At 47.2% G+C, this 13,855-nt stretch overlaps 1 protein-coding gene across 1 annotated transcript; it reads left to right on the forward strand.

Annotated features, from left to right (window-relative positions):
- The first annotated feature begins 2,725 nt into the window (after positions 1-2,725).
- plppr3a (phospholipid phosphatase related 3a) lies at positions 2,726-13,146 on the forward strand. The gene is given in 10 exon segments (XM_042056917.1): positions 2,726-3,201; positions 5,902-6,005; positions 6,868-7,053; positions 7,858-7,987; positions 8,544-8,739; positions 9,105-9,162; positions 10,095-10,268; positions 10,937-11,467; positions 11,469-11,576; positions 11,579-13,146. Coding segments are annotated over 9 exon segments (2,355 nt in total). The 5' UTR covers positions 2,726-3,201; positions 5,902-5,924; the 3' UTR covers positions 12,470-13,146.
- The last annotated feature ends 709 nt before the right edge of the window (positions 13,147-13,855 follow it).

Consider the following 13,855-nt stretch of genomic DNA (forward strand, 5'->3'; position numbering starts at 1 on the left):
TAAAAGCTGCGGTCAGGTCAGGTCATTGCCAAGGAATACAGATTATGTTGTGTATGGGTGGATGTCATTTGTATTTATTCTACCCTCAGTTACATTATACAAATTATATTCTACCATTATATTATAAATTCTAATTATATTGGAGCAGTCTGTCAGAGAACACTGCCACAGCATGCATTTCCCCTTTTCCACATTATAGGGCTATTCAAGTAGGTTTGTCTTGTTAACGATCATGCCTCTGTAGTCCACCAGCCCTCTACAAATTTATAGGACTTTTTATGTATGAGGTTTGGTGATGCATCAAATACTTTCCACAAAAAATAACTGGCAGTAGGTACATTTGGGTTTGAAAAGTATGCTCTTGAAATAACAACATTGTGCCACTAGGTGGCATCTAGACATAATGAACTACAACAGCCACGCTTCAGACACTGTAAGCCCAACACCCATGCTTGGCCTTCAGCAGAGGACCACAATTTATGACAACTGTGTTGATCATGGTTGTACAACGATATCAGGGCAATCTGAATGACATGTGCCACTATGAAATAGGATCATCTTCATGATGTTCTATATCTAACATTAGAAAAAGCAAAGGAACAAAGGCTGCTGTATATGTACCCAGATATAATGCTCATTATACATTGGGCAAGCATTACTCATACAAAACAAGGCCATATCATTAACAGAAATAGACATTAGCTAATATCCATCCTTTGTTGTGTGTGTAACCTCTCTCGCTCTCGGTCCCAGGATGACTCAGACATTATAAGACATTATCACTCCCCTGGCGTTCTCAGCATTATCTCAAATGGGGATCAACCCCCAGATCCCATATATCTTAGTGGCTGAGGGGGCTCATATAAAAGTCTGCTTGCTGAAGGAATGCACTAAATCATTTTTTGCAGTCACAGGGAAAAGTAGCCTGCACCGGCATTTTGCAGAAAAATGTCTTTACCACACCGGAAACACAAGTCACAGATGAGATGGGAGAGAGAGTCAGAGGGAGGGGTTTAAAAATAATCAATCAGAACACAATCAGTGAGTGTAAGGCCATAAAGATGGAGTCGCCGAGCATTTGGAGCAGTGCGTTTGGGCTGGCTAATTAGGTCAGACGTGTGAAAAGTCAAGAAGCATTTTAATCAAGTCAAGAAACAAATTGATCCCCGGGGCATTCAATTACAACTCATCTGGGAAGAGGGTTTTTAAGGAAGAGGCACTTCAATAGATTTCAGTGTTACACCAGAGAGAGAGAGAGAGAGAGAGAGAGAGAGAGAGAGAGAGATGTGCTGAACTGCAGACTGCATACACCAAGATCAAGCTTACACTTGAAACACAATTTGTGTTTATGAGTGAGCTTTTGACTGTGTGTGTGTGTGTGTGTGTGTGTGTGTGTGTGTGTGTGTGTGTGTGTATTTATGTATGTATATGTGCTTGCGCATATGTGTGTGCAACTGACTGATACAAAAATGCAAATGTGCTTTGGATGTCACTGCATTCTAACCGCTATACAACTAATTGGTCCAGGACTACATTTGGGAAAGGGCTGAATGGTTGACTGATGAGTTTATTAGCTTCACCACAGCTGTGCCCAACCCAAGGCTATGCAAGAGGGACTGCCCAAGAGGCCTAATCCAATATCCTGGCAACCAATGGCCAATGGGAAAGCAAGTACTTTCTTTTATTCATACAAGTGAAAGGAAAACAGAGAGCAACAGGGGTGGGTGAAGCATTTTTCTATTCTATTAAGGTGTGTTTGTGTGTGTGTACTGTGTATGTGTGTGTGTGTGTGTATGTTTGCACGTGAGTGTGTGCGCTTGTGGCCTTGAGCCTGTGTGTGTGTGTGTTTGTGTGAATGTGTGTGTGCGTGTGTGTGTGTCCGTGTCTGTGTGTGTGTGGTTGTGTTATCTGTTGCCTGCTTTTATTCCTTTCTCGTTTGTGACTACAAGGACAAAACACCTAAAATACATCCATTGGGGATTCAGGCCTACTTGTGGGAACGCAATTAAAAGGTGATAATATGTACATTGCGACCAACAACAGCAAAAACAGCCCTGGTAACGGCAGTTATTTTTCAAAACACAAATGCCCAAACCTGTCGCACCTTCAGATAGTGTGTGTTTGAAAAATCATGCCGATTAGTTCCACGCGGCACCATCCACGCGCGCCGCACGCCTTCGTTGCTGTTATGACATTTTCTCACTGGAGGCGTTTCTCGACATGTGCTTACCGCCCATCGCTGCTAGAAAAAAGCTTGCCTAGACACAAAGCGGCGCATGGCCAATATGAAGCCCCACCCTTCTCAAATAAACAAAGATGGGAGGCTGGGGCACCCATGTGCCGTCTGGACTGCTTCATGTGTTCGGTTATTTGGAGTATTTTTTTAAATATAGTTATAATTTCACACGAGATCCGGACCGACACATGCGGACGTTAATGAGGGGGTTCCCCTCATTGATTCCCATTGTAGGCTATGTTGAAGCGTAGCCTGGGTATGAACCACCCGTTATTTTTAATAGAGTGGTCATTATGAATGAAATGGGCAGGATATGGTTAAGAAGGGCCAGCTCCGTCTGCCTCTAGTCGTGCGTGCGTGCGACTCTCGTGTGTGTGTGTGTGCGTGTGTGCGTTTGTGTGTGTGTGAGGGCAGACCGCCTCTTCACTCATTTACACACTGTCCCCTCCCTCAAATCCCCCACCCCCCTCCTCCAGCCTTTGTGTTCACTGTGCCCTTACTCGGTTGCTGCGTCCCAAACATTTTATTGTATGACTGTCTCCGCCATTCAAGTGCGAAAACCTAAGTCCGTGAGTGAAAGTGTATACATTTTCATTCACCTCGTTAGTTATTGGCAGGTAAGCTGGTGGGCTCGGAGTGGATTCCCTGGACCCCTTGAGTGTCGCGTAGTGCAGGCTACACGCTGAATGCTGACGGACCTACGCTACTACGCTTTCTGTGTAAGAAAAGGTCTTGGATCGCCCCTGTTTTTTGTTATTTTTTTTACAGAAAAAAAAACTGTGGCAAGTTTTTGGGACTGGTGGACACATACGAAATCGATGTTCACTGTTCAAAGGCTTCTGAAAACTAGAAGTGTGTGAAATGGATTAGATCTCACGGAGGAAAGCTGGAGCACCACAGAAGATCGAAAAAACGGAGACGGGGTCGAAAGGACTCGTTGAGTTCACATAGCCAACGAGAAAAAGGTGAGATGCATTATTTGTCGTAGTGGGTCATTGGGGCTGCCGACTGGAGTAAATGTATGGTGTCTTCCTAGACATATCGAGGGAGGTTTCTCAGAGCACGCTGCCACTGTCGTGATAGGCTACTTTCGTCACTATGGTAGAAATGTGTTATGTCTCTTACGGTTCTGTATTAGGCGACTCGAAGTATCTTGTAGGTATCGTGATTTGTTTGGTTGTGTATTTTAATTGTCCGCACACTTATACGGGAACTAGCTGATAATAGGCAAATAAAACATTGTTAATGTCAGAATTGTGATGGTGAACAGCGTAGATTACAGCAGCAGCTCAGTGTCCGCCAATGTTTCAATATAGATTTTTTTGTAAAAGGGAAAGTGAGATATATTTTTACCTTATTGTGTAACTGTGATGGCTTTTACGAATAACCCCACTGTAGAGGTATGTTGACTTTCAAGTAGCCTGGACTGGTTCCCTCAACTGTTAATAATGCGTTTATAATCGGGAGTTGACGTTTCTAAAGGTTCGTATACGGTTTACAAGCTCCTGCACTGCACTTGCCGTTTGATTCAGTACTAAGTAGTGGACAGCGCTTAGCCTACTGTATTTGGGGCTCGAGGCCAACGCTGGGAAAGCAGTATCCCTTCACTTGAATTCCTCTAGGACGATAAAAAAAAACAACTGTGAGTTTTTGTCAGTTTTAATTTGTGGGATCACTTTAGAGAACTGGGAAGTTGGCCTGTCTTTTACTTTTGTCAATCACTGCAATGTTTGTTTGTAACAGTTTGCTGATTTTGCTATGTTTTGACTGCTCTAATTGGCCTTGTTAACCTCTATCACCATTTGATAGCTTACTGTAAAACGTGGAAGTTGTAAGCAGTCCATCTAATACTAATTGTCACTTTTGTCAACTGTAATTCCATAATCCTGTCTGTGTCTCTCTGCATCCTGCTGTGAGTAAATTAGTCTGAAGAGACAGCGACTTCAACTATAGCCATCTCTCTCTCTCTCTGACTGTCATGTGAGCTTATTTGGTTGACTCTGTTTGCAAGCATTCCTTCAGAAGCCGGTTGCCAGTGCGCCTCAGAGGTGGCTTGCAAAATCCACCCCGTTGTCGTGGCAATCCCCTCAGATGGACGGGATCCCTGTCCTCACGTTCTGGTCACCATCTTGGCATGAGTGATTCTTTCAAAGGCTTCTCTCTTTTTTTTTTTTGCTTGTTTTAGTGGCTGCCAAGTGGCAAGTTCGTTTCTCCCTCCTTCTCAGAGGACTGTGTCTAGCGGAGAACAGACCTGAGTCTGTTTTACAGCACCATTCCCCATGCCCTCTCCTTTTAGCAGAGACACAAGCATCTAAATAAGATGAACGGCCTGCCTCTCCAATGGTGAATGGACCCTCATTGTGTGGGCCTGTGCAGAGAGATGGATATGGATATGGGCTCTTCATCAAGCCCAAATTCAATTTGCCCGCAGATATGTTGGCCTGCATTCAGTGCCCATAAATTGAGAGTTTGTGGAGAGTATATTTCATTACAAATTGTGGTATGTAAAGAATGCAATATACTCTGGTGATTTGTTAGGCGACAACTAGCAAAGGAGCTATTGGTATTGGGCTGTATACACAAAATAGTCTCACAGTAGTATGATAGTGGTTTTAGAAAGTGCAATGTTTAAAGTGTTATGCTGACCAAACCCTAAAATCTCTACGTTTACACAGGGATACATGCTCTGTTTGTATTTTTACTCATGTTTTCCACTTGAATGGTTAGAAATGGTTTTACCATCACAAGGAACTGCCCCCCCCCCCCCCCCCCCCCCCACACACACACACACACACACCGATATCCCCAGTGTTGTGTCTGTGCCAGTGTCTCGCCTCACATTCCAAGAGGCTTGTCCCTCTCTCTCTCTCCCTGGGCCTCCCGGTCCTGGCTGTCCTTTATTTCACGGATGAAGCCTTCTGAAATTGGCCACGGCCTTTCTGACTGGGTTTCCATCAGTGCCAGCCCGGACCTCTAATTGATTTCTATCTTCCTCCAAGATTGAAATAGAAGATTGCAATGTGACGGTTTATGCCTGCTCACCAGTTGTTTTTGGATGAAAATACTAACTAATGTAGGGGATTTCCTATCGGCTTTTCAGCCTGCATCCACAAAGGGAGAGGACAGAATCACAATTATTTAGATTTGCTGTTTTCTCATTTGATGGGGTTGATTTTTTAAGTGATTTTTTGAGGTTGATGTACCAATTATTAGTAAAACTCAAAAAAAGAAATCAAAACAAACCTACTATGTTGGGTGAGAACGTGACGATATGTCTTTTGATATGGGTTTTTGTTATTTTTGCTGCTGTAATTCTATACCTTTTGAGTCTCTCTGCTCAATCAGTGTAACAGCTCCCTCCTGTAAGGTAAATGGCAGACTTATGGCCATATCTTTAAAGAGTCAGAGTACAAGTTTGCCAGTTTTTCAAGCATTTTAATAAGAAACTAGTACATTTATTTTCAACACACCTGTCACTCAAACTGGCCGCAACGCTATGGGGTTGGCCTGCACCACGTCTCAAAAATATAGTTAGCATGCCATTAAGGTCTTCATCAGCACCAGATGTGCTGTTGGTGTTTGTAAAGGGTTTTGCCTTTTCAGTAGTTTCAGGGCTAGTTTTTGACCAAATCTCCTTCCTTCTGCTTGAAAACATGTGATTTCAGGTTTGTCTCGCCCCGCCTCCAGGATGATGTCACCAAAAGACAAACCTAAGAAGAAACCACCCAAAGACAGCATGACCTTGCTGCCGTGTTTCTACTTTGTTGAGGTAAGTATGTACAGTCATGTCACTGATGTCTGAACAGAGTGAGATAGCACAGACTGACATCAGTGGGAAACCCTCTTCAAATGAGCTCACTGTATGTGAGCTAAATTGCTAAAGGTTACCTTTAATTGGTTCTCGTGGTATTTACACCCTGTGACGAATGTGATGATCTATATTTAGAAGTCCTTCTGAAAGTATTCATTGTCAGCACAGCTCACACCATATGTTCTGTTTGGCAGATTCTTGTTTTCAGCACATCCACCAGATTTTGGGACTCAGGGAAAGTCCCGATTTTAATGTTGTTAGACTAGCTTTGAAGTACTCCTCTGAAGTTCCTGTAAGGTTAAATATCGTGCCATGCTTGTTGACAGTGTGCGTAACTGGGAGCATGCTTAGTTCAGCTTGCAAGGCTGTGTCAACATAATTATTTTTTGTGACTAAGATTCGAGGGTTAACTTTTTTCATAGGGAAAAAGTTTGCTAAAACAGACATTAAAGCGACAGCATATCAATAAACAGATGTGTATTATAAGAGCATAATTACTGCTTGTTATTACAGATGCTTGTTGTCTGAAAGGGGTTTAATCTGAGAGGCAGAGAACACTCATGTGAACACAGGATTATTTACGGATTTTGTACCTCTAATGTCACAAAATCCTTTAATATTTACCCACCCAGTTATTCACTTGTGTACAAATAGACCACAGTCTGACTGCTAACATTTATCATCTAATTCCGGTCAGTATTTAACACCCCATGTTTATGTCCGCATTAGTTTGTTCAGTTTTCACAGTCTCAGCGTCGCTGCTGCCCAGGTGAGCTGTTTTTTCTCATGCCCGCTACCCTTGTCCCCTCTGCCCTCTCAGCTGCCTATTGTAGCCTCCTCTATGATCTCGCTGTACTTCCTGGAGCTGACCGACATCCTCCAGCCGGCCAGGGTGGGCTTCCGCTGTCACGACCGCGCGCTCAGCATGCCGTACATCGAGACGGGCGACGAGCTCATCCCCCTGCTCATGCTGCTCAGCTTGGCCTTCGCTGGACCAGCTGCCTCCGTGAGTAGACCACCGCACCACACCACACCACACCGCACCACACCGCATCGCACATCTGTCTCGTCTGCACAGCTTTGAAGTGTGGTGAGCTAAAGATGGCACCACAGAAATATGCACTGAGAAACACCTACTACCTCGTGGATAGATGCTGCATGACACATCTTTTTTTTTCACTTCTCATCTCAGTGTTAAGGAAAGAGTCTCAGAGTCAGTGCATCTGGCAGTGAAATATTGACTACGACTGTGGCTACAGGCATGTTTGCATGAAAGAGAAATAAGGGTGAAGCCTGAGAGTGATTATAGATCTTTTGACTTTTCAGTCCATTAAACAGACACACTCAAGCTCAATAATAAGCCCAAATTCATGTTTTTGATCGGTGTAGATAAAGTTTTTGCATTTACACATGTAGTCAACACAGGCCCTGTTGCCTCTTTGGTCTGTGTCTAACCTCATGTGCAGTGTGTCCCACTGTGTATGGTTGTGTATCAACAACCAGCTAAAAACATGTGAGCATTTATATTTCTACAGTTAAATTGTTGTGGTAAACTATTATTTAGCAGACGCTTTTATTCAAGGCAACACAGACTCAGTGACAGGGTCGGGAATTGGACCCAGGTGGGGTTGATTGTCAGGTGGCAATCCTACCCCTGCTCCGTCACACTTCCACATTTTATGTGTTTTATCTTCTATAATATACGATTGATGTATCTGTCTCATGCAGAGAACTAGGAACTTGTTTCTAGTCTAATGAAAAGAGATCCTGGTGTTTGTATTCAAATCCTGCCCTGTGTCTGTGTGTCCAGATTATGATCGGCGAAGCTCTGATGTACTGCATGCAGTCTCATCTAAAGCAGCGGCGCAGTTGCGAGGGCAGCATCAACGCTGGCGGCTGCAACTTCAACTCGTTTCTGCGCAGGACCGTTCGCTTCGTCGGTAGGTGCCCATGTCTCAGAGGAACGCGTAAATGTGTGTGTGTGTGTGTGTATGTATGTTTGTTTCTATGTATGTGTGTGTATAGTGTGTGTGTGTGTCTGTGTGTGTGTGTCTCAGAGGAATGTGTAATGATTTAGCAGCCTAACACTGCCTACCCCACTCAGATGTGTAATGTAGGGAGGATTATTACAGTGGAGTGCTGTGGCTGATGACTTGGCACATTGTTATTAACAGCATCATTATCTGGGTTGTTTTACTGATTTCTCCACATTATGCAGCACCTCTGGGTACAGTACCTGCACAATTTCCTTGGTGCAAACATTTCAAGCTCGTAATGGCAAGCGTTAATTGATTAATAACACTCCCAAATATTTTTATTTTGCATGACTGATTTTTATTCTGATTTTGAAGGTGTTCCAATTACACCTACAATATTGTCTCTTTCAGCAATTTGTTCATAGAGTGTGCAAAAAGGCATAAGATACTGCCAGTATTGCCATTTGATGGACTCACCTTGGTGTCCCTACCTGATGTCTCCCCTCTCTCTCCCCACTAGGAGTGCATGTGTTTGGGCTCTGTGCCACAGCCCTGGTGACTGACGTCATCCAGCTGGCCACTGGCTACCACACGCCCTTCTTCCTGACCGTGTGCAAGCCCAACTACACCTCCCCGGGCATCTCCTGCGAGAAGAACCCCTACATCACCCAGGACATCTGCTCGGGGAGAGACCAGTACGCCATCTTGTCTGCCAGGTGATTCTCGGCGCCTTGAGGCAAACAAACAAACAAAAGATGCACACTGTTGTTGTTAAGTGGTTGCAGGGGGTTGCATCAGAGTGCGCTGTAGATGGGGGGCTGGGTGGATGGTGTATCAGATTCGTTATGTGAAGTATTGCTGATACTGACGGGCTATCACAGCATTTCAGGCTGATGTGTCCTAGAGACCATCTATCAGCTGTCTCATTATGTGTGGCACCAGCCATTATGCTAACACATTCTGTCTGGCACCTTCCCCCAGTACCACCGGAGCATCATCCATTCCTCCTACATTTGTTCTTTCCTCTGTGCCTGGGCTGTTTGTTTGTCTTCGACTGACATGTTTTGTTTTGCCTCTCCAGGAAGACTTTCCCATCTCAACATGCCACCCTCTCTGGCTTCGCAGCTGTCTACATATCGGTGAGCGCTTTCCTCCTGCCTCATTTCTCCCTGTGTATCTGTACCACCATGCCCCATTGCCAGTGTTTACCCTTTCTCTGTCTAATTGGCTTTGCAGCCACGTTGTGTACATCTCTGCTGAACTGCCAAAAGTTTGCTTTACGGAGTGTGTGACAAATCCTTTGCCATAATGACCCTTTCTAAAGACCGCCCCGAGGTCCGCTGTTGTCAAGCGTTGCAGCGTGTTATCCCCCCCCCCCCCACTCCCCCGACCCCCGTTGTCACCTCCCTAACAAGCGCATCCTTGGCCTTCCACTGGTCAGCGCCGGCGTGTCGGCGTGCTGTCCCTCTCTCTCCTGGTGCAGTGGCGCTGCTTTAGCTGCTCATTAGTCCCTTTCCGTTAGCCGTGCCTCACTGACCTCAGTGTGGGAGCCGGCCTGCTAATGAAGCCACTGAGCCCTTATTGTGGGCAGAGAGAGGGAGAGAAGGAGAGAGAGGGAGAGAGAGAGAGAGGGGGAGGGAGAGAGAGAGAGGGAGGGAGAGAGAGAGAGAGGGGGAGGGAGAGAGAGAGAGGGAGGGAGAGAGAGAGAGATGGGGGGAAAGAGAGAGAGGGGAAGAGAGATAGAGAGGGAGAGAGACAAAGAGACAGGGAGACAGGGGCCAGCTGTTGCCTGGCTCGGGTTGTTTATTTGCTGACTGGGTGAAGGTCAGCAACTTAATCTTTAGTAGGGCTCGACTCGAGGAGGAAGTTGTCCAAAGCTAGTGTGAGGACTTGATGAAGCATCAAAATATCAAAGCATTTCAGTGCAGTATTCACCATCTGCATACGCGGCGGCCGATGTCTCAGTTCTGAAAAGCAGTTATTTCAGTGACTTCAGAAGCACTCGATTTCAGTGGAAGATGCTCCTGTCATTAACTGTAGCTGTTTTCCTTTCCCTCCCTCACACCTCCAGATGTACTTCAACTCCACCATCTCCGACAGCACCAAGCTGCTCAAGCCCTTGTTGGTGTTTGCGTTTGCCATCGCCGGAGCCTTGGCCAGCCTAACCCAGATCACCCAGTACCGCAGCCACCCCATCGACGTCTATGTGGGCTTCGTTATCGGAGCCGGCATCGCTGTCTACCTGGTGAGGACATTCAATGAAGTACAGTACATCTCCATTTGAGAGCTGTTTTGTGTTGTCAGTTTACCCAGCAGCTGAGCTGAGTCCTTTCACCCCTAGTCACAGTCAGAGTATGTGAAGAAAGCCGGTTTATTTACTCTCTTTGATACACTCTGTCTGATACTTTAATCTGTCAGCAGGAAGTGCTATATATAGAGTTTTATTCTATTAGAGTGCAAGTGAGGGAAGAGTGAGAAAATATCCTCCAGGATTCTTTGGTGGAATTTTCACAGCTCCATTGCTCAGCAACTGTCGCTTCCATTTATTGCACTCAATTCTCCATGGCATCACTCTCTTCCATTTCGGCTCTCTCTTTCTCTTTCTCTGACAAAGATGAGAACTCACTCTTGCAGTTCATTGCTGCAGAGCACATCAAACGCTCTCCAAACATTTTAGCATGGCAAGAAACAATATGCAAACATAATGTTCAAATCATTTTAATATCATCTCATATACTTGTGTCTGTGAATGATAAAAAAAACCTTAATTAACACACAGAATAGTAATAAAAAAGAGACAGCAGTGGCCCAATCAAAAGCGTTTTATATTGTTCTTAGAAATTAGCCACTTAGCCAATTAGCCAATGGTGACAAATGTCTGAACGTTTAGTTCACTCACTTGTTCTTTTCCAGGCACTCTATGCTGTGGGCAATTTCAAGTCTCCCGAGGACGCCCCTCCTCGGCCCATTAAGCATCCCCAGGCGGTGCAGAAGGACGCCCTGCGCGCTCTCACACAGCGGGGACACGACTCGGTCTACCAGAAGGCCAGCGCCTCCGAGAGCAACGACGAGCTGGCCGGCCCAACCCACGTGGCCGGCCTCAACCGCAAGGTCCGGCGCGAGAAGGCCTCCATGGGCAGCCTGAAGAGGGCCAGCGCCGACGTGGAGCTGTTGGCGCCCCGCAGCCCCATGGGGAAGGAGACCATGGTGACATTCAGCAACACACTGCCGCGCGTCGCCACCAACACCGCCGAGGAGCTCGGCAACGGCGTCGGCGGCGTCGGTGGAGTTGGCGGCGTCTACGGTGGCAGCAGCACGACCCAACGGCATATGACCTTCCACGTGCCCATGGACCCACAGCGCTCCAAGCAACTGGTGTCCGAGTGGAGGCAGAAGTCCATCGAGATGAGGAGCCTGAGCCTGAAGGACGACGAGCAGGACGGTGTCGCCACTACCACCGCCACGGAGGGAGCTGCAGGGGGAGAGGCCGAAACCGCAGCAGGAGGAGGGGGAGGAGGAGGAGGAGGTAAGGAGGAGCTCGGGTCCTCCTCCCACTCCACCCTCTACCCCACGGTGCAGGCGGCTAACCGGGGTGGCCAGCCAGGCCCAGTGGGGGCGCGCGTGGTGCTCCCCCCGCGGCCGCCCGGAGCCCCCCCGCTGGTGCACATCCCCGAGGAGGCGTCGCGCCCACCGCCCGTCTCCCCGAAGAGCGCCACCACGCGCGCCAAGTGGCTCTCCATGACCGAGAAGACGGCCGTCCCCGTGGCCACGCCTGAGCCGCCCCGCCTGCCGGCCCAGCCGCGCGTGGCGCAGGTCATGGCCATGTCCAAGCAGCACGGCCCCCTCGCCGTCACCTCCAAGTCCTCGGACGCGGGCGGGGCCGGCAGTGGCGGCGGGGGCTCGTCCTGCGCCACCTCCTCCACGGGCTCGGAGTCGCCCTACTACCGCATCCCGTCCGACCGCGACAGCGGCAGCATCGTCACCATCGACGCCCACGCGCCGCACCACCCCGTGGTGCGCCTGTCCTCGGGCAACGGCAACCCCTGGGACTGGATGAGCACCACCAACGGCGGGGGCACCTCCGAGGCGCAGGAGGCTGGCGGCGGTGGCGGCATCATCGACGGCACCAAGTCGCTCCACCGGCAGGACAGCATCAGCATGCACGACTACCATCACCGCCCAGCCAAGGCCGACTCCGTGGGCTCCTCGGCCAGCGACTCCAGTCGCGAGCTGCCGCTGCCACCACCGCCACATCCGGACCTGCTGCTGGACAGCGGCCACTCCCACTCGCGCACCCACAGCCTGAGCCGCCACTCACCGCTCCACCGCAAGCCCTCCATGTCCGCCCGCGACTGGGACCCACTGGTGCAGCCTCCGCAGTTGGAGCCCGACCACTTTTTTAAGAACTTACAGACCGACAGCTTAAGCCGACGGTACAAAGACTGACCACCACAGGACTAGAGGCACTGGCCGCAAGGGCAGCTGTATTGTGTAGGACTTGCTGTAATTTTTAGCCTGTGAGGACGACATTTTTGCATCTCAGGAGAGAGACGCTCAACCCAAATTGGCCATCTTGTTGACTGAGCATCTGGACGGATTTCACTACAAGCCCTGCAGGTATTAACGTCACTCGGCACTCAGCAATCAGTCCTGTTTACACAGTCTGTGCAAGCATTTGATGGAGGAAACATTGGCATCCCAAATAGATTGTTTTGGACTATGGATATTCTACTCAAAATGAATAAATGGCCCTTGTACATTTTCATTGCACTGCATTTTGGCATCACCAACAGCCCTAATTTAGCCAAGGTAAAACCAGACGAGTCTGCGACTACATTTGAATTTACTCAGCTCTGCAGATCCGTCTGGAAATTCTTCAGTTCACAACAATTTTCAAAATCACCAAAAACCCAGGAACCAATCACAACCGCTCATCCATCATGGGGCGGGGCTTCCTATGATGACAGACAGGGGAGTATAGTTAGGAGCACTGCTGAACACAAACAATGGCAGTGCTGATGGCATCAGTATTAAATTATTCGTACTTTGTATCTTCCTTGGAAGTGAGTAAACAACTGCATTTAAAACCTTCAATTACAAGAAAGAAGTGTTCGCTAATACTTTAATGCGCCAATTTCAAGTTTGATTTCACTGCTGGTTGTGCTCCCTGGAAATGGTAACCTGGAAATCAAACTTGAAATTGGTATATTCAACTCTTACCAGGTTAGCCAGGTTACCCCTAATTGTCATGTTTGGCTGAAATACTATACTCCAATGTGGGAACAGGACTTTCTCATTAGGCCTGCCTATTATCTGTGCTCCTGTGGCAGGTCTCACTAGAGATGATGTATGAATTATACTGACAGAAACCTCCTCATATTTAAATACTCTGATGACTTGACTGCCCTTTTTGTGGAAAAGAGACATTGTGTACCCAAATTTGCCCATTTTTATATAACTGTGGTGTTTGTGTGCTGCATGTGTATGTATTTAAATGTCTGCTTTGGGATATTTTCTCTGAAAGGACTGATGTTAACAGTACTGTCTTTTTTAACAATGCTTTTGTAATTACAGTCTGAATTCCACTGTTGATATGAATGGGAAACATGTAGTATTTTTAATTCTCTCACACCACTGACAGACTTTAATCTCTCATTTTTACTTCTCTGTTTACGTTCTGAGCTGAACCCCAGGTTCTCTACAAAATAACTATTGGGAACTATTATAGTATGGGTTCTGACATGCCTTTCACGTAATCTCAGACCTGTGATCATTCAAAATTGAGTTCAAGAACCATTGCCATTTGTGTACAGTACTGTATCTATTTTCTTC

The sequence above is a fragment of the Alosa sapidissima genome, chromosome 1 (assembly GCF_018492685.1).
Source record: "Alosa sapidissima isolate fAloSap1 chromosome 1, fAloSap1.pri, whole genome shotgun sequence".
Classification (NCBI taxonomy): Eukaryota; Metazoa; Chordata; class Actinopteri; order Clupeiformes; family Clupeidae; genus Alosa; species Alosa sapidissima.